Source organism: Citrus clementina, unplaced genomic scaffold (genome assembly GCF_000493195.1).
Source record: "Citrus clementina cultivar Clemenules unplaced genomic scaffold, Citrus_clementina_v1.0 scaffold_4, whole genome shotgun sequence".
Lineage (NCBI taxonomy): Eukaryota > Viridiplantae > Streptophyta > Magnoliopsida > Sapindales > Rutaceae > Citrus > Citrus x clementina.
In genome coordinates this window covers 24,062,093-24,083,174 of record NW_006262274.1, presented here as the reverse complement: position 1 = coordinate 24,083,174, position 21,082 = coordinate 24,062,093, and the positions used below count along the sequence as shown (strand labels likewise).

Genomic DNA, 21,082 nt, shown 5'->3' with positions numbered 1-21,082 from the left:
AAAGATACAGTACTAAAATATTTAATAAATATTAACTATTGTAACTTATAAAATAAGTTGAGTTGATCTATATTTGTGTGATAAAAAATCTATAATATTTTTATTATTTTTGTCAAAATTATAATTTAAAAATCTGATTTATTATACACTATCAATTTTTATTTTATAATTAATAATTTTTTATAACACCTTAATACCAAATATGATCTGAGTCGCATGAAAATGGACAATTAAAATTCCTGCTCTATAGTAATTTTCATATGGCCCTTGCCTGCTGTGGTGGCCTGGTGGGTGCTGGCGCTGGGCTCGTTGCTCTCATGAACACTTTCCTGTTGAATCAAATAGACTTCTTAAAGGGAAATTTACAAAAATAGATTCTTAACTAACCATATTGAAAATGCTACATTTTATTTCTCATTTCTACTATGGTTGTTTGTCACATGTGATATAAATTAATAAGATGCATTTGGTATATTGATATCAAAAGGATTGATCATTATGAGTGAAGATAGCTACCATATTACATGTACAGCTCAATTATAGTACTCAATTGTACTTATTTATGTGAATCATTGACAAGAAATTGATATTTCAATAATATTTCTTTTTAATACTTGCTTTGCTTTTCTGATGGTAGCATCATTCAGAAACTCAAAAGGCCATTCTCCTTCAAACTTTCAAGAGTGTCTTTAAGACTCACCTCACATGGTATTAAGTTGAACATGCCCGAACTTTTTCTTTTTCTTTAGAAACCTGGTATATTTGCTCGTCCTTGGCATCTCAGGAATCTGCTAACAGCAAATTTACCCAGAAAAAAAAAAAAAAAAAAAAAAAAAAAACTTCAAAATATTCTTTTATGATTTGATGCAGCATGCATAAGTTGATCCCAAGTTCCTAATTATACTAGAACAAATTGTGAGAGCCATCGGGTATATTTTTGAGATTGGACTTTTCTGTCTTTTAATTTGCGAGTATTGTGAGACGAAATCATAACTGTCAGGTATAGGTGGGCGCGTGATTGACGAACTGTCAAATAAAAAAAAGTGTTTACCAAAAACGTTTTGGACAGAATGCTAATAGAAGTCCCATCAGTGACTCGTTTCTGTATTATACAGTTTTCATTTCCAGCTTCAGAAGTCAATATGGCAGTGGCATCAGCTCTTTCAATGTTCCTACCAATTAGAGAATCACTTCTATTACTTAAGATTTCTTGGGATATTTCTTATTTGGACAGAATTAGCTTGCCATGTTAGCATTGAGATCAAAGAACTTGCAAAATTTACATCAAAGGGAAGTTCAGTGAAATGAAAATGCTACTGAAACATACTTCTCTAGAAGGTGCAAAGCAGGGTAATGTTGGTGCAAAAATCTTCAAAACCTGAGAAAGGTGTATAACTTTTCCAGCTACCAAGTATCTACCATTAGCTGTTGAAACCTCGAGAGCTTGATTATGCGTATGCTATATCTCTAACATCAACAAATCTACAAAGGCCGGCATACTTTAGATTTCCCGCATTTCCAATACCTCCAAAACTTAATTAGCATTATTTGTCAGAAGTTAGACATTGATTCTTGTTATTCTCAACATATGGTTGCTAGATATTACTGTTTATGAGATTCAGTATCAGCTTCACATATAAGTTAAGGTTTGGCTGTAGAAAAGTACCAAATGTAAATCCTAGATGTATCTTAACCAAGTCAATGCCACTCTCTTTTGCAAACCTCCAAGCTTCCTGTTCAGCTAAGGCCTTCGAAAGTGTGTACCAGTTCTGGAAGGAAATCAGAGAAATTATAATATATATTGTAGAAGACAATAATTTTATGAAATTAGAAGATTTACAACTTCGACCCCCTACATATGTCTGGATTTGAAACCCAAGTCGCATTGAATACCACGTGAGGGGTTAGAGGAGTTCCATTGTATGCGATTGCAACCATTGAAGAGGTTACAACTACTCTCTTGATAGAAAGATCTTTTGCGCACGATCTAAGAACATTAACTGTTCCCATCACTGCAGGATCAATTACTTCTGCCTAAAAAGATTATGGGGAAAGAATGTAGAAACAGATGATTTCAAGCCGGTTCTATCAAGCTATGCTACAAAAATTGTCATCACATTGCACGCACACACATACAAATGGCTTATGTAAGATTCTTGAAGTAATGAAAAAGATTGGCTGAATCTGCTGAATCAGAATCATGCAATGCATCAAAATCAAAACAGATCAACCTGTGGATCATTTGGATGAAAAAATAACAGCAGATGCTGTAAGGAAAACACCTTCACATCCATCAACTTAAAAATCAAAAGATCATTCTTCCAATAAGTTTGTCGCCTTGAGTATATGAATCCTTTCTTTAGCTCCGGCAAGTGCTTGTAAATGTTCTATCATTGAAGGATCGTCTGCAGAGTACAGTAAATTGAATAACGGTTCAACAATTGCAATGCCTAAAATTTTTTAAGATTAAAGAGCCTGAATGCTGAAAGATCTAATTCTGCTGGCACTTTCATATTCAAAACCACAGCTTCTCTTGATTTTGCTTACTGTTGGTTCAATTTTTCTATCCAAAGATTCAATTTTGGCCAGGAATTAAAGTGATACACTAATTATTATTACTACACAAGTGGAGGAAAAAGCAACAAAATCATATGTAGCGATAAAATAATCAAAACAACTACTAAACCCAGAACTAAATCATGAAGAAGATACAACTTTTTAACACCATAACAGTTATCAAAATTAGGAAAAACTGAAGCGAGAGAGAGAGAGGCACTAACTTGGGTAAAGAATAACAGCCTTAACAGTATAACCTCTTCGCAGTAACAGCTTCACCAGTCATTAATCTATGAAACTTGAAGCTCCTGTTTCACACAGCATCTTCCCTTCTCCAATCTCCAGTATTCATTCTCTCTTTGCTAATGATTTGTGCTGGGTCAGGTTTTGAGCTTGAGCTCTCAATTGTTGATCCATTTTGTCGCTTACTATTTTACTAAAAGAAACTACGTACGTCCATGTGTATGATGCCGAGGGAATATTTATTTTTCTCTCACAAATAGCATTTTTCATTGTTTATCACCAATAGGGTGCAACAACGATGTTCACAATAATTTCATTGTTTGATTGATGCATATTTAGGCTTATTGGGTGTAATTCTTAGGTTGAATATCAATTACTCCTGAGAACGAAAATATGCTTCAGTTATATATTATCTTTTCAATAAGTTCAGAAATGACTATAACAGTCCTACTGTTCTAGGAATTAGGGAGTAATAAAAAGTATCGATTTAAATATTTGTATCAGTCTAAATCTCATCAACCAATAATTCCACTCCGCATGCAGTGGAGGATATTTGATTCTAACCCAATAGTAGGAAAAAATCGTCCACAAAATTGTAGAAGCGACATTTATTTTAAAACCTATTTTTATGTGAGAGACTTTGATATATAACATGACAGGCTACAGTCTTGAAGTTAAAAAATTGTTCCTTTTTTTTGGGAAAATATCCTAGTCCTTTTTCGATCAACAAATATTTGAACTTCCATCCTGAGATAACATTTCACATTCATAATTAATAGTCATGAATCAACAAGTTAGTGGAGACGGCGGAATGAACCAGGACTAAGTAAAGCCATATCTAAGTAAAGCTTCGTCTGTTGTTTTTCCGGCCCCAGCGGAGATTACACGATCGATTTCCCAGTCTCCCGCACTGCTCAAGTCGACCAGATCATTAAAAAAAGTTGTAGAAGCGACATTTTCTTTTCATTCATAAATGAAATCCACACCAAAGATTATTTATCACATAATTCTTGCATTGCTCTATTTCACGATAACTTGATCATCATCAAAGGGTACATAAATTTTGAATCAGTCCAACAAAAGTATGAAACTGGTGGAGATGACCTTAAAACCTGTGTGAAGACTAGAAAAGGCCTGTCGACTATTTTTTGAAGGGAACAGGCATTGTGAACAAGAAGCAGAATATTCAGAAGGAAGAGAGCTCTGCAATTTGCCGAAACTTTTCATACGAGACCCAGAAGACGAATTGCCACGGACCAAGTCTTGCCCAGGTCGGAAAGAAACCCTTCCACAGTGCTTTCAACCCTTCAGTTCTAACGGTCTTCACCAGACAATCATATGAATTTATATACGTTATCTTGTCTTCCTTGCCAGCGCTCATCATTCTAGTCTTCACCACATCGGCTGGACAGCTCAAAGCAGTTGCAGAGAGACCTGACATAATAGATGCTAAAGTGTGGGCAAAAATGTTGTCACCAGCTATCTGATTTTGGATAACAAAACATTTTGCATGATCATAACAAGCCAACTCTCCCATGTTCACTAAAAATGCTCTTTGGACATTTGGGAAAACTCCTTTCCAAAGTCCCCCAATGCCTTCTGTCTGAATGATCGTTTTGAAAGCAACAAATGGCCCTGAGTATCTCGGTTGGAGACCCTTGCTCGCCATACGACCATCCGCTTGCATTCTCACCTTAACAAGATCAGCGGGGCTTGCCACTACCTGTGCCACTAAGATTGAAAGAAATACTGTTTGTTACAAATATACAGTACTAGATAGTGAAAGGAAAGATAACTAGCACAACAACCAGCACATTTATTAGAATACTATGCACAATTCAAATTACCCAACAAGTCATGGATTACTAAATGATAAGAGTAATCAGCGGATTGTCAAAGGCATCTAAATTTCAGGGTCATCCTAATATTAAAACTACTGGATTTCAGCAACCACTATATATCCTCGACGAAACCAACACAGAACATTAGGAATCAATTTATACTTGCCAAAGCAAACATAGAGCAAACATTAGGAATCAATTTATACTTGCCAGAGCAAACAAAGTGGTGAGTCAGTGTGCTGGGGTGGAATTCATGAAGAGTTAAAACAAGAAAACAAACCCAAGCATACAACAAGGCCATACAAGACAACAGGTAAAACAAAGGCACTACAACCAACAATCTTTGTTCCAACAGATCAATTCATCTAATTCCTTTTGAATGACAAGAATTAGAAACAAAGTATATGTTATATTATCCCGCCATTTAAACCTGAGCCGGCCTATCACTTGTAAATTGTAGACATGATATGTCCCTAAATGATACTACATTTACACAATAAAACAATTTGTGCGATAAAGAAGAATAGTTCATGCTGAAGCAAATCAAAATCAGCTTGAAATTGAATGCATAATACAAATTTAATTGATAAACCCAAAAGAAAAGAAATTGATAGTACCTGGGCAATGACGCCAGAGATTCCACCAACAAGGGCTTTAGTAGGGAGGGAAAAGGAGCCACCAGTAATGTTATCGCCAACTAAAAGATTTCTCAAATTCTCGTAACCAACGATTCTAATGGGAGTGTAAAGGAGGTGTCTTATAATGGCAGGAGAAAGGCCTTTATAGAGGCTGAGAGGACCCTGATGGCGTACGATTTCCGATGCGACCCGCAACGCGTTGGTGGGTCGAGCCAGTGAGTCCGACTCGCCGTGCAACTGCAGCGTCGTCTTGGTTAAGTCTATTGGGAATGTTGTAGTCTCCGCAATCATAGCAGAAATCGAACTCAGTAAGATCTTCGTCTCAGTTTGCTCCCCTCCATCTCCAGGCCTTTCCCCTTGCTTCATCCTTCACGGACACACCCGTCTACCGAGAACGTTGCCAGTCAAAGTGAAACTGAAACGAACCGGAAGAGAAGGGGGGGAAACGAAAAAGCAAATTTTATATGCCGTCGTTTGCCTCGTCAATATACCTGCCTATCGGACCGAACTTGGATGATAACGGGTCAGTCTTTGAAGCCCACTTTTAAATCAATTTAATACTTTCTATCTTATAAAATTGTGAAAATTAAAAGAAAAAATTTGTTACTTTTTGTTAATGTATTTTGATCATTCAAAAGAAAAAAAAAGTTCTGTTATGAGATATATCTATCCACTCTTTGATAAAAAAAAAAAATGTACGTCTCATATTATGAAATTTAAGAAGTGATTTGCAACACGCACTCATGATTCTAGGAGGTGCGTTGCTAATAACCCAAACAATAATGTAAACTGTAAAGGACGTAAAATGCGGTGGAATTGAAAGGAGAATAGCATCAGCGACCCCACGAGCTAATAACCTTCATTTACAATAAATTGGGGGCACTTATTTCGTAATCAATAACTTTCAGAATTTGTTCTTCGATCAATCAGAAATGAGCCGCGTACCAAAAGAAGCAAATCATGCACATTCTCTCACATTTTTTTACGTCAATTTTCGACAAGCCCCTTTACCTTCAATTCTTTATATTATTTGCATGCTTTCTTTGGATACTTTCCAATTGGATCCACAACACGTTCGTAACACGACTTTTACTCTGTATACTGTATAGGACGTTTCTTATTCCTTCATACTCTTTATTTTATCTGTTTATTAAATAAAAATTATCCTTATAAATATGCTTTGTGGTTATCATTAAATTGGACCTTCTGCATTAGAAAATAAGTAATAGTTATAATATTTATCTCTCAGCTTACTTGTTGAAAAGATATGAATCTTGAAAGCAAATCACTTGGTGAGGATATTGTTTGGCTGATAGTGTAAAATACACATACAATCCATGATGCTTTGAAAGAGCTGTATTGATATTAGTTAGTGGTACATAATTTTGTATCTATGATACTCTATATTCACCCAAGAGTATAAGAAATCTACTTAATTTAAAAGATATTCGTTGTAATGATTTTTATATTGAGATAATAAATAAGAATAATGTAGAATATCTTTGCACTACATCTTATGTCTTTGGTCAGAAATTAATATTAGAAAAGCTTACAACTTTCTTATCTAACTTGTATTATATAACAATTAAATCAAGAAACAGGTATACAATCATAAAACAAATGTTATGTGATTCAAAAGCTTTTATACTTCCGCATGACTAACTTGTAATGCTGGATCAATAATGATGTGTAGGATTGTTGAAAATTCTCATGGATACCTATTGAAGAGTTTAAAAATTCTATTATTCAATGAGAATAATTACTTGTTCACAAAGTAAATTGGGGGTTAGACCATTACCTAATAAGTTTAGTTTTGAATCACCGTCATTCTTGCAAAGAATTCAAGGAGATATTTGTGGACCTATTCACCCACAAAGTAGTCGATTTCGTTATTTTATAGTTTTGATTGATGTATCTGCTCGATGGCCTCATGTTTCTTTATTATATACATGTAATGTTGCATTTGCTAGATTGATTATTTAATTACCAAGTTACGTGTATAATTTGTAAATTATCTAATCAAAACCGTACAACTAGATAATACTAATGAGTTTGTTTATAAAACTTTAGATGACTATTGTATGTTGGTTGGGACCGATATAGAGCATTTAGTACGTACGTTTATATTTAGAATGGATTAGTAAAATTACTCATTAGACATCTGTAGATAATTTCTTTATTATTACACTATCAATTACTTATTGCTACCCAAGACATGTAATTCTGCATTAATCCTCCTTATGCATACCTATTGCAATTGGTATTGGGACATCAACCTAATATATCACATTAACACACCTTTGGTTGTTGTGTATAAGTGTTGGTTGTACCACCGCAGTGTACTAAGATGGGACCCTAATGTCATTTGAAAATTTATATAAGTTTGACTTACCATCAATTATCAAATATCTGAGTCAGTGACTGATGATTTGTTTATTGCATTTTTTATGGGTTATTATTTTGATGAGACAAGTTTTCCTTTATTGAGAGAAAGAAAAATGCTCTAAGTTTCGATATGATCCTTAATAAAAAGTGGTTGATATGTCTCATCTAAATCCATGCACCTCTTATAATGAAAACGAAGTACAAAGGGTAGTTCATTTGAAGCATATAACAACCCAATTGCTGAATGAATTTACAAATATGACAAAAATAACCAATTCATCTATATCGATTATTAATATCCCTTGGCCGGACCACTTTCCTAAAGAATAAGTTATTGAAAGTGCAGTTGAAGAATTGTCCATTACACACCTGAAGCATGGTAGACCGCTTGGTTGAAAAGATATTATTCCACAAAAAAGAAAAATAAAAGACCAAGTTCTTGTTGTATATGATCAAAATGAAAATGAACAAATCACTATAAAATAGCCAATGATTTGTGAAGAGACAAAAGACCTTGATAAATTATAACATCAAGATGAGCTACAAACTTTAAAGAGGCAAATGAATCCATAAATAATGAAGTTTCTGTTGATTTTAATTAAAGTAATATTTTGAAACGGTGCCTAGTCTTTAGTTGAAGCACAGAGCATGAAAATCATCTTGAAGAGGTATATGCCTAAGAAATGGCTCAAAGTAGGGAGAAAAAAAATTCTATAAACTTTGTGCACAAAACATAGATGTGGAATTGTAAAGAGATTTCATCAATGATTTGTTTACATACACAGTAACTACTGATATTATAAATGGTTAAAATATGCAATATATCAATAAATGTATATTGAGACTCGATTAAGTTGAAAGAAGCAATCAAGGCATACTTGACTTCTTTAGCCAAACATAATATATTTGGACCTGTAGCCCAAACACTAGAGGGTGTTAAACCTATTAAGTACAAATGGATATTTTTATAAAAACAAAATAAAAAGAGGTCTATAAGATATAAAGCACGACCAATAGCACAATAGTTCTCGCATAGACTTAGTATTGATTACTAGGAGACATATACTCTTTTTATCTGTGCAGTTACATTTTAATTTTTAATTAATTTAGTAGTATTTAAAGGCTTGAAATGTACCTCATGGATGTGGTTGCAACTTATTTATATGGGTCACTTGATATTAATATCTATATGAAAAATCTTAAAGGATTTAAAATGCAAAAGCTTGTTAATCACCACATCATACTTTATATCCGATAAAGCTATAGAGATCCTTGTAAAGATTAAACAATCTAGACGTATGTGGTATAATTGTCTTAGTGAATACTTGATAAAGGAACACTATGTTAATGATCCTATCTATTCATGTGTTTTTATAAAGCAAATAGAATTTGGCCTTGCTATGTTAATGTTGATGATATAAAGTTGATTTGAACTTTAAAAGAGCTCCAAAAGACTGGTATCTACTTGAAAAAAAAATGAAATAAATGCAGAAAACTAGGTATTGTCTCAAGTAGCAGATCGAGCACAAATCTAATGGGATCTTTATCCATGAATCACTTTATACTGAGAAAAATTTGAAATGTTACCATATGGACAAATATTATCCATTAAATACCTAATAGTAGTCTAGTCTTTTGATCCTAAAAAATATTCATTCCATCCTAAGGAGGTTGATGAATAAATACTTGGTCTTGAGATACTATATATAAATACAATTGGCACTCTGACATATTTAGCTTAAGACACTAGACTGAATATAGTATTGAACCAACCAAAAGATATTGGAATGATATTAAACATATTTTTCGTCATCTTCGAAGAACAATTGATTTGAGATTATTTTATTATAATGAACTAACAAAAATTCCAAAGTCTTATTGGTTAGGCTGATGCAAGTTGTTTTGTCTAATCCCCATAATGTGTCTTTGCATACAAGATATCTTTTTACATTCATTAGTAAAATTATTTTTTGGAAATCTACAAAACAAACTCTTGTTGCTAGATCCTCTAATCATTCTGAATTCCTTACATTATATGAGGTAAGTCAAGAATGTATAGTTACAATCTGTCATACATTGTATTCAAAGTGTCTGTAAATTATCTTTAGGTATAGACGATCTAACAATAATCTACAAAGATAACATTACTTGCAAAGCTCAACTCTAAAGAGGATATGTCAATAGGGATAGAATAAAATATATATCACCAAAGTTCTTCTACACTCATGAGTTCCAACATAATAAAAAGATTGACATTAAGCAAATATAATCCATTGATAATTTTGCCGATATATTATCTAAAGCTCTACCTATATTAACATTTGGGAAGATAGTACATGAGATCACCATGTGTCGCCTACATAGACTATCAAGTTGTTATCATTAGGAAGAGCGCTCATCATAAGGAGCGCCCATCAGAGGGAGCGTATTTTTTATTAGGAAGAATTTCAATGAGTAAAGTGAATATATGTGCACTTTATTCTTTTCTCATTGTCTAGATTTTATCTCACTAGGTTTTTCCGACAAAGATTTTTAAGAAGGTAGTTTTAAGGTATGTCTTGCACCACTTTATAATTCATTGAATGTATTTCTTTCGCTTGGAGTTTTTATCCAATGAGATTTTTCCTTAGTGAGAGTTAAGTACAATTATCATCAAATAGTGAATATCTAATAGAGTATATTATGGGATATATCTATCCACCCCTTAATAATAATAATAATATTTGTTTCACATTATAAAATTCAGGAAGTGTATTACAGCAAGCATTCATGATTTTAGGAGGTTTGCTGTTAATAATACAAACAATAATACTCATGATTTTAGGATGTTTGTTGTTAATAATACAAGCAGTAATGTAAGGCGTAGATGAGATTAGATTGGTAGCATCGATACCGTGAGCTAATATCCTTCATTTAATATTGTTGTTTGTAATCAACAACAACCAGAATTCGTTCGTTCTGATTAATGAGAAATGAGCCGGATATCACGCGAAGAAAACCAGGCACATTCTTTTCTTTAAATGTCAATTTCAGTAAACCCCTGTAGCCGCAATTCTTTATATTGTTTGCATGCGTACTTTGAATACTTCACAATTAGACCCCCAACTGTCTGAAATAACATGTACAAGAAAAACGTCCTTTTGAAAAAATAAAATTAAAATAATAGGCAAAAAGCAGTGTCGTTTAATCCGAAGACAAACACAGGGGTTGTTCAAATACCCAGCGCCAGCCAGGGCGCAATTTTTCTCGAGTGTAGTGGCGGCAAAATCAATACTTCATCTCTTCCACGTCTGATACTCGCTTAGTTACACTACATATGTGTACTCACATTTAGATAGTAAGCGAGCCTATTATATTTTTCTTATTGCTTCACATTAATCGAAATGGAAGAATCAACTTCAATGTACTGTAATCTAGGGATTTTAGAAAAACTTAACGACGAATCAGTCCAAGAAATTATCGAAAGCTACAACGGTTTCTGTGCCACCACAAACTCTCTTCTAAATGGCGGCCGCGATATCGCCGTCGGAAAGGAGTTCGTCACTCACGTGCGCTCTCTCTGTAAACACGGCCTCCAATCTCTCGCTCATGACCACTTTCTCCGCTCCCTTGAGGTATTCAATTCAACTCACGACTTTCGCCGCTATATTTCTTCTTATCATTTAATTAAAAAAAAATGTTTTAGCTTAACAAGCTAGTTGAACGGAACCTTTTAGCTGAAATTAATGATTTTCTTGTTAATAAATAGGTTCATTGAAGACGGATACTGTTGATTCTTGGGTTTCGGGGTTTTTTAAAGTTAATTGATATGATATGTGTTGAATTCCTGACAGGAAACTTTTGAGAGAACTTTTGTGTCAAAATTTTGGCGGCATTTTGATGTCTACAGCAAAGTTGCAGTACTGGAGAAGAATAAACCGCTTGTATGTAACTGTTATCTGTTTAAAGATTGTAATTTTTTTTAAATTTTATTTTAGTTAGTAGTTAATTGTCATATGCTGTTCTTGTTAATTACAGATTTATGATGATGAGGTTCATGAGGTTTTATGTAAAGCTTTAGAAGAGATATGTATGGAGATACAATATCAGGAAAAGTGCTTGTTTATGCTTGTTCATGCTATAGAGTCTCCCAGGGACTGTTCACCAGAAGGGAAACCCATTTTGGATTCCGAAGTACAACTTTTTGCTAAATACCAACTAATGGTATCTTCGGTTCTTATGGCTAGTCTTCCTCCACATTTTCCTGGTACGTCTATCTCAAATTGTTAGTTATGTTGTGTAATTGTGCTTGATTGTTATAATGGCAATTTTTCTGGATTGTTATTAAATATTTTTGCTGCCATGTTTTGGTAATGATACATACCTTACAATGTTCTCAGAAATGCTCTACTGGTATTTCAAGGGAAGGCTGGAGGAGTTAAGTACAATCATGGATGGTGAGTTAGAGGACGAAAATGATTCTCAAGATAAAGATGACATGGATTTAGATGAAAAGGGAAAACAAAGAACTGGTGAAATGGATATTGATCAGTCCAATAACCATGGGAAATTTTCAGAGAAGAGCAAACTGGTGAAACACATTGGGAAGGTTGTCCATGATCTTCGAACTCTTGGATTTACATCTATGACTGAAAATGCCTATGCTTCTGCCATCTTTTCGCTTTTGAAGGTGGGTATATGTTTTATTATGCAGTAGCTGTTCAATGAATTCCGTTCCTTTGGTCAAATTTTCTTCTCCTATTTTTACTAATGTTGTTTTTTCATTTGATGGTGATCTACTGTAATTACTAAAACTATTTATTGCTGTTTAGCGTCAAAGTTATCTGCCTCCTTTTTGCTTTCATTTACAGTTTATTTTGCTAACAGCACATTTTCCTGTTTGAATGGCAGGCTAAAGTTCATAATCTGGCCGGTGAGGATTACAGGAGTTCTGTTTTGGAGCCCATTAAAACATGGATACAGGTTGTTTTTTGCTTTAAATAGCTTTCCCTTTCTTGTAACTGTATAGTTTGTGAATATTAACCATGCCACCTTTACAGTAATGCTGACTCTGTATATTTGATAAAAAATATGGGCGACTTTTCAAATAATTGGTTTTAACATTTTGTTAGTGTTGCACCTTCTTTGATAAACATTTGCCATATTGCTTCAATTTCTTCTTGTTACTTTTCTAATCTTGTTCATACTTTATATAAAGCCCTAGTAAAACAGTTGTTTATTCCGATGTTCTGCCTACTTTTTTAATATTGCCTGTGGCATCTACTTTAGTTAAGTTTGTAAAATTATGTTATGGTAGGTGATTTCTTATACTTAACAGTTTGTTTAACAGGCTGTACCTCTTCAGTTCTTGAATGCACTTCTTGCTTATCTTGGTGAATCTGAGAGTTATGATAGTCCTACAGCTGGCCTTAAATTACCTCTAGCCTCACGCCCTTTGTGCTGTCCTGGAACACACAATCCCTCAGAAGGACTTGTTAGATGGCGATTGCGGCTAGAGTATTTTGCCTATGAAACATTGCAAGACTTGAGGATAGCTAAGCTATTTGAGATTATTGTGGACTACCCTGAAAGGTAAATGTAAATATTTGTGATATCTATAAATCACTGCTCAAAATTATAAGTCTTGTATCAAAATTATCCTTTGAATCACTGCTTTAAGTCTTCGAACTGGGGAAGGGTTTGTATGTTGGGCATTGCATGTGTGAATCTTTATCTTGTGCTATTATTGAGGTTATTTATGTTTGTGGGGAGCATATCTCCATCGTTTTTCCAAGGCACGGCAGAAATTATTTGCTTTTTTTTTCCCACCTGAATACTAGTTGTAGCAGGTTTGGCGAGTGAAAATCAAACTGGAACATGATGAATGAGTTTGTATATTCTTCAATCTTGATAGCAACTATTCCGTACAACAAAAATCAATTTTCTAGAGGAAATGTAATGGGATGCTTGGCAATTTTGTGGACCAAGGACAAACCCTTTTCCCATGCTCTAGTTATGCAAAGAAAAATTCATAAATGCTCTAGTTATGAGAAGAAAAATTCATAAATGCTCTAGTTATGAGAAGAAAAATTCATAAACCTAGGTAGTATAGGAGAATTGATAAAGAGAATAGAGATGATGATAGGGATCATCAAAATGAGATGATATAGGGTGATGTCCAACTTTCGCTTAACAGTGAATTTATGGAAGTGAATGATATTAATGGAAAAAGTTTGCATTTCCTAATTTATCAAAATTATCTTTTGAATCTTGTAGCTCTCCCGCAATTGAAGACTTAAAGCAGTGTCTTGAATATACTGGTCAACATTCTAAGTTGGTTGAGTCATTTATATCGGCACTAAAATATCGTTTGCTCACTGCGGGTGCCTCAACCAATGATATATTGCATCAATATGTTTCAACTATTAAAGCACTTCGGACAATCGACCCAACCGGTGTTTTTCTTGAAGCGGTCGGTGAACCAATAAGGGACTATCTAAGGGGAAGGAAGGATACCATAAAATGCATTGTGACCATGCTTACTGACGGAACTGGAGGAAATCCTAATGGATCTGGAAACGCTGGGGATAGTCTTCTTGAAGAATTAAATAGAGATGAAGAAAATCAAGAGAATATTGGTGTTGATGATGGTTTCAATATTGATGACAAGCAAGCGTGGATTAATGCTGTGTGGTACGTGTTTTCTATCATGATTTGTTTTTAAGATATGTGATGACATTTGGATTTCTATGAGTTATCTGGTCAGTTTTGACATTCCCTGCATGAGTTTGGACCTTTCAGCTGGGAGCCTGACCCTGTGGAGGCTGACCCCTTGAAGGGTAGTCGGAATCGGAGGAAGGTGGACATACTTGGCATGATTGTTGGCATAATTGGTTCGAAGGACCAACTTGTCAATGAATATCGTGTTATGCTAGCAGACAAGCTTCTGAATAAGTCTGATTATGAAATTGATTCAGAAATACGCACGTTAGAACTCCTGAAAGTAGGTGTTTTGTATATAAACATTTCTGCTATTTGAATTTGTGCTCTTTTGGTGTTGTTTTGATCATATCTTCCCTGGACACCTGAAAGTATGTTTGTTGTGCTGTCGCTTTCCAGATACATTTTGGAGAGAGTAGCATGCAAAGATGTGAAATTATGCTTAATGATTTGATTGATTCAAAGAGAACAAATGCGAATATCAAAGCAACCATTGAGAAACAATCTCTAGCTGGTATGCATTGAATATATTAACTTTCTATTGTTTTTTAAAATACCACCATTGTTCTTTAAAAGAACAGTAAAAACTTTTTGGCGAATGTATTCTTAGGTTCTGAGCTGGGGGAAGAAGGGGTATCTCTGGGTTTGCTTGATGCTACAATCATATCATCAAACTTCTGGCCTCCAATGCAGGTATGGAGTACATTTTTTCTTATAATGATATGAATAATATATTCAAAAGATAGGCATAAAATCACCATCGTGAAATTTTTCTTATAATGGCAGCTTATATTATCTTGAAGCCCCTTATCACTCCTTAGCTTATACATGCAAGAACATTAAATTATTTGGTCATGCAACTGGTCGGCAGTTTTTTCATGCCAATCTTCTCCTTTTAACTTGATTTTTTTTCAACACTTAAAAAATCCATAGCTTATACATGCAAGGACATTAAATTATTTGGTCATTCAAGTGGTTGACAGTTTTTTTCATGCCAGTCTCCCCCTTTTTCCTTGACTTTCTTCAACACTTAAAAATCTATTCCATTTTGGCTCATGTAAGTGCATAGTCGTCCGTGATTTACTTGATATTTCCTGGTTGATATCCTCTCATAGCAATATCTTCTTTTATTTTCTTTGTTTTGCCCTTTAGTACATCAATGTAACTGACCTTGAGGAGAATTCCAGGATGAGGCACTTATTGTACCTGGACATATTGACCAGCTGCTTGCTGATTATGCAAAAAGGTTTAATGAAATAAAAACCCCTCGTAAGCTACTTTGGAAGAAAAATCTTGGCACAGTAAAGGTTGGGTTCATTTTATCACTCGATGTCTAATGGTCCTGATATCTCAATATGAATGCTACTTTATTTGCTTTCTGCTGCATTCAATCTTGGTAGAGAACTCTCTCTTAATTGTTCCCCAGTTTATTTTCTTGCATCATGCAAATAACATCGCTTTATATGGGAATGCTGTTGTAGTTGGAATTGCAGTTTGATGATAGAGCGATGCAGTTCACAGTGGCTCCCATACATGCTGCAATTATTATGCAATTTCAGGACCAAACTAGGTAACTTCAGGAGTTATCTGGATAAATCCTATACTCTTTAATGATGGTATAACAATTTTCATTTTCTAATTTCAGTTGGACCTCCAAGAATCTTGCTGCTGCTGTTGGGGTACCAGTGGATGTACTGAGTCGGAGGATAAACTTTTGGATAAGCAAGGTTTGTGTTAGAAGCTTGTATTATATTTCGTGATTTTAATTTTATCCACGGACAAACTGGACCAAAAATATTTGACTTGACTGAGAAAACTTTACTAGTGGAATGAAAGAATCAGTTTTAGTAATTAGGAAAAATTTTATTTGTTGCCAATGATTTCTGCATTAGTTCATTGGTACCAGTCTTCATCTTTTTATGTTAATCTATGAGATGTTTACGTAATTATCCTCTATCAGACAAGTTCAACTGTCTCTATCTTTATTTGCTATAACTGAATAGGAATGCTCAATGCCAAGCTTGAAATGTTTGGAGCTCAATTATTAATAAGAAAATTTCATGGATTATATGTAAAGCAATTAACTAATAATTCGGTCTGGCGTGCAGGGAATCATTAAAGAATCAGTGGGGACAGGCTCCAATGATCACCTTTATAATCTTGTGGAAAGCATGGTTGACAGTAGTAAAAATGGCGATAATACTGGCAGTTGTGAGGAGCTGCTGGGAGGTGATGAGGATGGAGAGAGATCTGTTGCCTCAGTTGAGGATCAAATACGTAATGAAATGACTGTATACGAGGTATGTAATTTGTGGTAATGTGATGCAATTGTTGTTTGTATTCTGTTATGGTGATAATAGATGGTTGTCTTCTCAATCAGCCCACTCTGTTTCTAGTAAGATATGTTGCAAACATTTTGACTCAGAAGAGTCTTCTGCAACAATAGCTCTTTAATATGTGGGTTTAAGGAGGCATGGCAGGGTATGGATCTTTTTAAAAATGGGTACATATGGATTGATTCGTATCAATATGGAACTATTACCATATACCCATTCTATATTTCCCCTGGTTCATGATAGTAGGTTCTCCGCAAATAATTTATGCAGCTTGACCATCTCCTGGCCAATGGAATTTACATCAGTCACCATCCCTTTTTTAGCAGTACACTAGTTGTGAGCCTATGGAGCACTTAAGATGTTCATGCTTAGAGAAATTGTTTCCTCCAAGAATGAATAAGAAACATTAAGAACAGAAATGATCATACAGGTGTAATTGTGCATTAAATTTAAATTTTTCTACTTGGCTTGCTATCAAGCTAATTGACATTTGTTTTGTTGTAGAAATTTATCTTGGGAATGCTCACAAATTTTGGTAGCATGGCATTAGATCGAATTCACAACACTCTCAAGGTAAGAATGATTTTAACGTGCTCGAACCAAAAATAGCTTGATTTTGTTGATAACTTACTAGATAAAATGCATTTGTGCAGATGTTTTGTGTAGCTGATCCTCCTTACGATAAATCACTCCAACAATTGCAAAGCTTTTTATCTGGACTAGTTTCTGAAGAGAAATTGGAGCTTAGAGATGGAATGTACTTTCTGAAAAAGTAATTAAATAAATGAGTGGTATCACATCCAAAGTCCAAAACTATGAGCAAAGAGAAATGGTGAGTCTCTCTTTAGCTGCTTCGGATGTTGTTTCAAAAATTTTCTCTTGTTTCCCTTTTTGTGCATGATATATCACAGCATTGGTGCTTATAGGGAATCTTTTGATTGCATGAAAGTCTTTGAGTGACCATTGGAGTTGCTGTTACTGGAAATATTGATTTTGGTGCATCTTAGATAGCTTTCTGAAGTCAAGAGTGTTCTATCGCAAAAATTGGAAAGCTTCTTCCATCTGTATGGGTCATGTAAATTTGGGAGCATTTTTGGCCCAGCAGCTTAACCTCAACTTTGGCTTCTGGCTATCGTGTGTAGTCTTCTATCAACATTGAACATCCTCCCGCTTGCGTGAGAAGAGTATTTCACTATCGCCATAATGCTCTGTACATTATACCGTCCCTTTCAATGACCGATATGCAAATATAAGCCTAAATTATTTAATCGCAAAAGGATGTTTATGTTTTGTCAGGCAGAATCTTGCATGGATAGATTGAGAAGGGGAAAGAAAAAAAAAATTTCATTTTTGATTATTATGATTTATGTCGTCTTGTCCTTTACTAAGGATTCACAGTTCTTGTACTCCTAAGTCCCAATATTATGTACATGTAACGAATTTTTATTCACAGCAGAGCTTGAGAATTTTCACTTCCCTGTTGTAACCGAAAAAACTATAAAACGCTTCTTCTTAGCTATGTACAATTCAACCATTTCCGCCTTCGCTTCTTGTCTGCTGTAGTGCATATTTAGTTTCAACGGCCAAAGAGGTTGTAATTTGGTCATTCGATTGCTTTATTGGAGTTTCCTCTAAAATTCCCTTCAAATTAAAAGTAGGTCGTTTGGTTTTGAAATTTCTTGAAATCTGGGGGTGGTATCCTCTGTGATAGAACTTAGACGCCATGTTAGAATTGTTGTTCGTTTTGGAGTTGGCCTGAAGAGACTTCACTTGACTGGCTCTTTGTGTACTGCATCACCAAGGATAATCTTAATCTGAAGATCAGTTTAAATTTAATCTTGACTTAAAAAATCACGGTAACCTTTGGACCCAACTTTTAATATGATCTATATCCAATGAGGTGATCCACAATTTTTTTTGCCCTTTTGGTTGAGAAGAAATAGAATGCGTTGGAATCACAATAGACTCTCAATGGTGAATGAGAAATAAAAATTAAAATAAACAATTTACTTCAAAATCAGAATGAACTAAATTAACATCATATATTTACTTTAACTAAGAATATGAATAAATTACTAAAAATAATAATAATAGGAATAAATTGTTTCATATTATGAAAATATCCTTACTCAATCATTGGTATTACTATTATTTATTTTAAATAATAATTATTACATATTAATCTTTCTTGCAAAGTTGTTGTTTTTGTTTTTGGTATAATAATAATAATAATAATAATAATAATAATAATATTATTATTATTATTATTATTATTATTATTATTATTATTATTATGAAACACTTGCCCAAACAAATAACTTTCATAAATATTCGAGAAATTTTTGCTCTACTCGCATTTCGTAAGGGAGAAAAATGGGTAAAAGCTTATTTAGTCCCTATATTTTAATATTAGTGTCCATTTAGTCCCTGTATTTTTTAAAATGCCTCGAAACATCCCTGCCGTTAAAGTATTGATACCCCTATTATTACTTTTTATTTCTTTTGGTTTACTTTTACAATACTACCCTTTTATAATATTTTTTTGTTTGGATATTAATAAAAAGAAAATAATTGAATTACCAATTTAACCTTAAAAAAAATTATATTAATTTTTTTACAAGCACCATTTGCACACTTGGTAGTTTGCATACAATTTTTGACAATTAAAAATTAATTTAATTTTTTTTAATTTTTTTAAATTTTTTTAGGGTTAAATTAGTAATTTAATTATTTTCTTTTTATTAATGTCCAAAAAAAATTATTATAAAATGGTAATATTGTAAAAGTAAGCCAAAAGAAATGAAAAGTAACAGTATGGATATCAATACTTTAACGGAAGGTATATTTTGAGGTATTTTTAAAAATACAAAGACTAAATGGACACAAATCTTAAAATACATAGACTAAATGAGCTTTTACCCGAGAAAAATTATAAATTGACTCCATTTAATCATGCTTAATTGAGGGAGAATTTGAATTCATAAAAACTCGAACCACTGCTCTCACATCTCGCAAGCGTTCCACCACTCAACCAAAATCTTTGAAAACCACCTAATTTCAAAATCTTCTTTTAAAATCATCAAATGAATTTTTTTAGCTCCCCTTGCCAGAATTTATGGTGACCTATCGAGGGAAAAAAAAAAAAAAAAGAACCCCATAATAGAAATAAACTATACGAGTTCTAATATGGACTAAGTTTGCTAAGTGAGTTCTAATTTGCGTGAAAAAAAATTAAATAGACTAACTGTTTCAAAAGTTATGCATCATCTTTCGTTATATAAGAAAAACAATTTTTTGCTATGGGCAAATTCAATCAAAACTAATGTTACGTAGAGAATGAATTTATACTATTAGTCATTAAGGCAATGTTTTGGGAGATAAAAATTAAGAGCTGTTTTTGATTGAAGTGTTGTACTTTTTAAGGTGTGGAAAAAAATTATAATTATGAAATAAAAGTTAATAGTATGTAGTAAATATAATTTGTTAATAATAATTTTAAAGATATAATAGATTTTTCATCATACAAGTGAAAAATTATATCAAGATAGCTTCTAATATACAGCAGTTAGTGTTTATCAAACACTTTAGTGTTGTACCTTTTAAGATACGGCTGCCAACCTCAATCCCAAACGTCTTAAGTGTATGATTAGACTAATTTTTTAAATAAAATATTAATCTCATATTTGGCATGCTCACTTAAATTAGACTAATTAACTAAATTCAAATTTTAATCCTAAATTCATGGGATTAACAACCCTAATTTTCATGTGTGTTTAATTGGGATTAAATAACGAGAAAAAAATATATCCATTATGATATCTTCTATAATTTATTCTACAATTTTTATTTGTTACTCAAAATTATTTATTTATTTATTGTTATTAATTAATTGATTGGTTTTTTCATTCATGAATTACTTAAAATTTATTTATTTATAATAAATATTTTAATTTTCTTAGTAAATGTAAGAATACGAACAGTTGATATTTAAACTAAAAAATACGTAGCCTAAAGGTTATTCATTTTAATATATTATGCATGCTTTAGGTTGGATTCGCGCTTTTCTTATAAATTAAATTAAAATTAGTTATCGATTAATGAAGCTTGTTTTTTGTTCGAATCAGTTTCTTCTATTTTGGATGTAAGGTATAAATAGTTCTTGAAGAAAAGTAGCTGCTATTTTTGTTTTAACAAGATATCCAATTAAAAAGAAAAAAAAATCTTATAATAATTTTTTCATAAATTTGCTCAATGTGGAAGTTCTAAAAATTGACAATATTCTTGAGATAAGCCTGACTGATAACCTTCCATAAAGATTGAGATAAGCCTGAAAATATTGGTTTTTCTTTTCTCATTATTGAGTGGGGATATATATATTTTTCTC

The 21,082-nt window shown here is 33.2% G+C and overlaps 2 protein-coding genes and 1 pseudogene across 4 annotated transcripts; 1 reads left to right on the top strand and 2 right to left on the bottom strand.

Annotated features, from left to right (window-relative positions):
• Nucleotides 1–1,279: 1,279 nt before the first annotated feature.
• On the bottom strand, nucleotides 1,280–3,016 carry LOC18044898 (annotated as a pseudogene).
• A 451-nt stretch (nucleotides 3,017–3,467) lies between these two features.
• Nucleotides 3,468–5,842, bottom strand: LOC18043972 (mitochondrial uncoupling protein 3). Its single transcript, XM_006438670.2, has 2 exons — nucleotides 5,258–5,842; nucleotides 3,468–4,522 (listed from the first exon to the last, which is right to left on the bottom strand). Exons 1-2 carry the CDS (start codon nucleotides 5,642–5,644, stop codon nucleotides 3,986–3,988), a joined length of 924 nt encoding a protein of 307 aa, XP_006438733.1. The 5' UTR covers nucleotides 5,645–5,842; the 3' UTR covers nucleotides 3,468–3,985.
• Nucleotides 5,843–10,836: 4,994 nt separating this feature from the next.
• On the top strand, nucleotides 10,837–18,234 carry LOC18043971 (anaphase-promoting complex subunit 2). 3 transcript variants are annotated; one of them, XR_002906059.1, is made up of 17 exons: nucleotides 10,837–11,277; nucleotides 11,497–11,586; nucleotides 11,681–11,909; nucleotides 12,043–12,332; nucleotides 12,554–12,625; nucleotides 12,993–13,234; nucleotides 13,919–14,335; nucleotides 14,444–14,645; nucleotides 14,762–14,876; nucleotides 14,973–15,055; nucleotides 15,550–15,669; nucleotides 15,844–15,932; nucleotides 16,008–16,089; nucleotides 16,471–16,662; nucleotides 17,203–17,271; nucleotides 17,352–17,530; nucleotides 17,648–18,234. XR_002906059.1 is itself a non-coding variant. In XM_006438667.2 (16 exons), exons 1-16 carry the CDS (start codon nucleotides 11,047–11,049, stop codon nucleotides 17,472–17,474), a joined length of 2,646 nt encoding a protein of 881 aa, XP_006438730.1. In that variant the 5' UTR covers nucleotides 10,837–11,046; the 3' UTR covers nucleotides 17,475–18,234. The 3 variants fall into 3 exon arrangements, 1 of the variants encoding a protein (XP_006438730.1); XR_002906060.1 differs by having other exon boundaries at nucleotides 17,625–18,234; XM_006438667.2 differs by having other exon boundaries at nucleotides 17,352–18,234.
• Nucleotides 18,235–21,082: the final 2,848 nt, after the last annotated feature.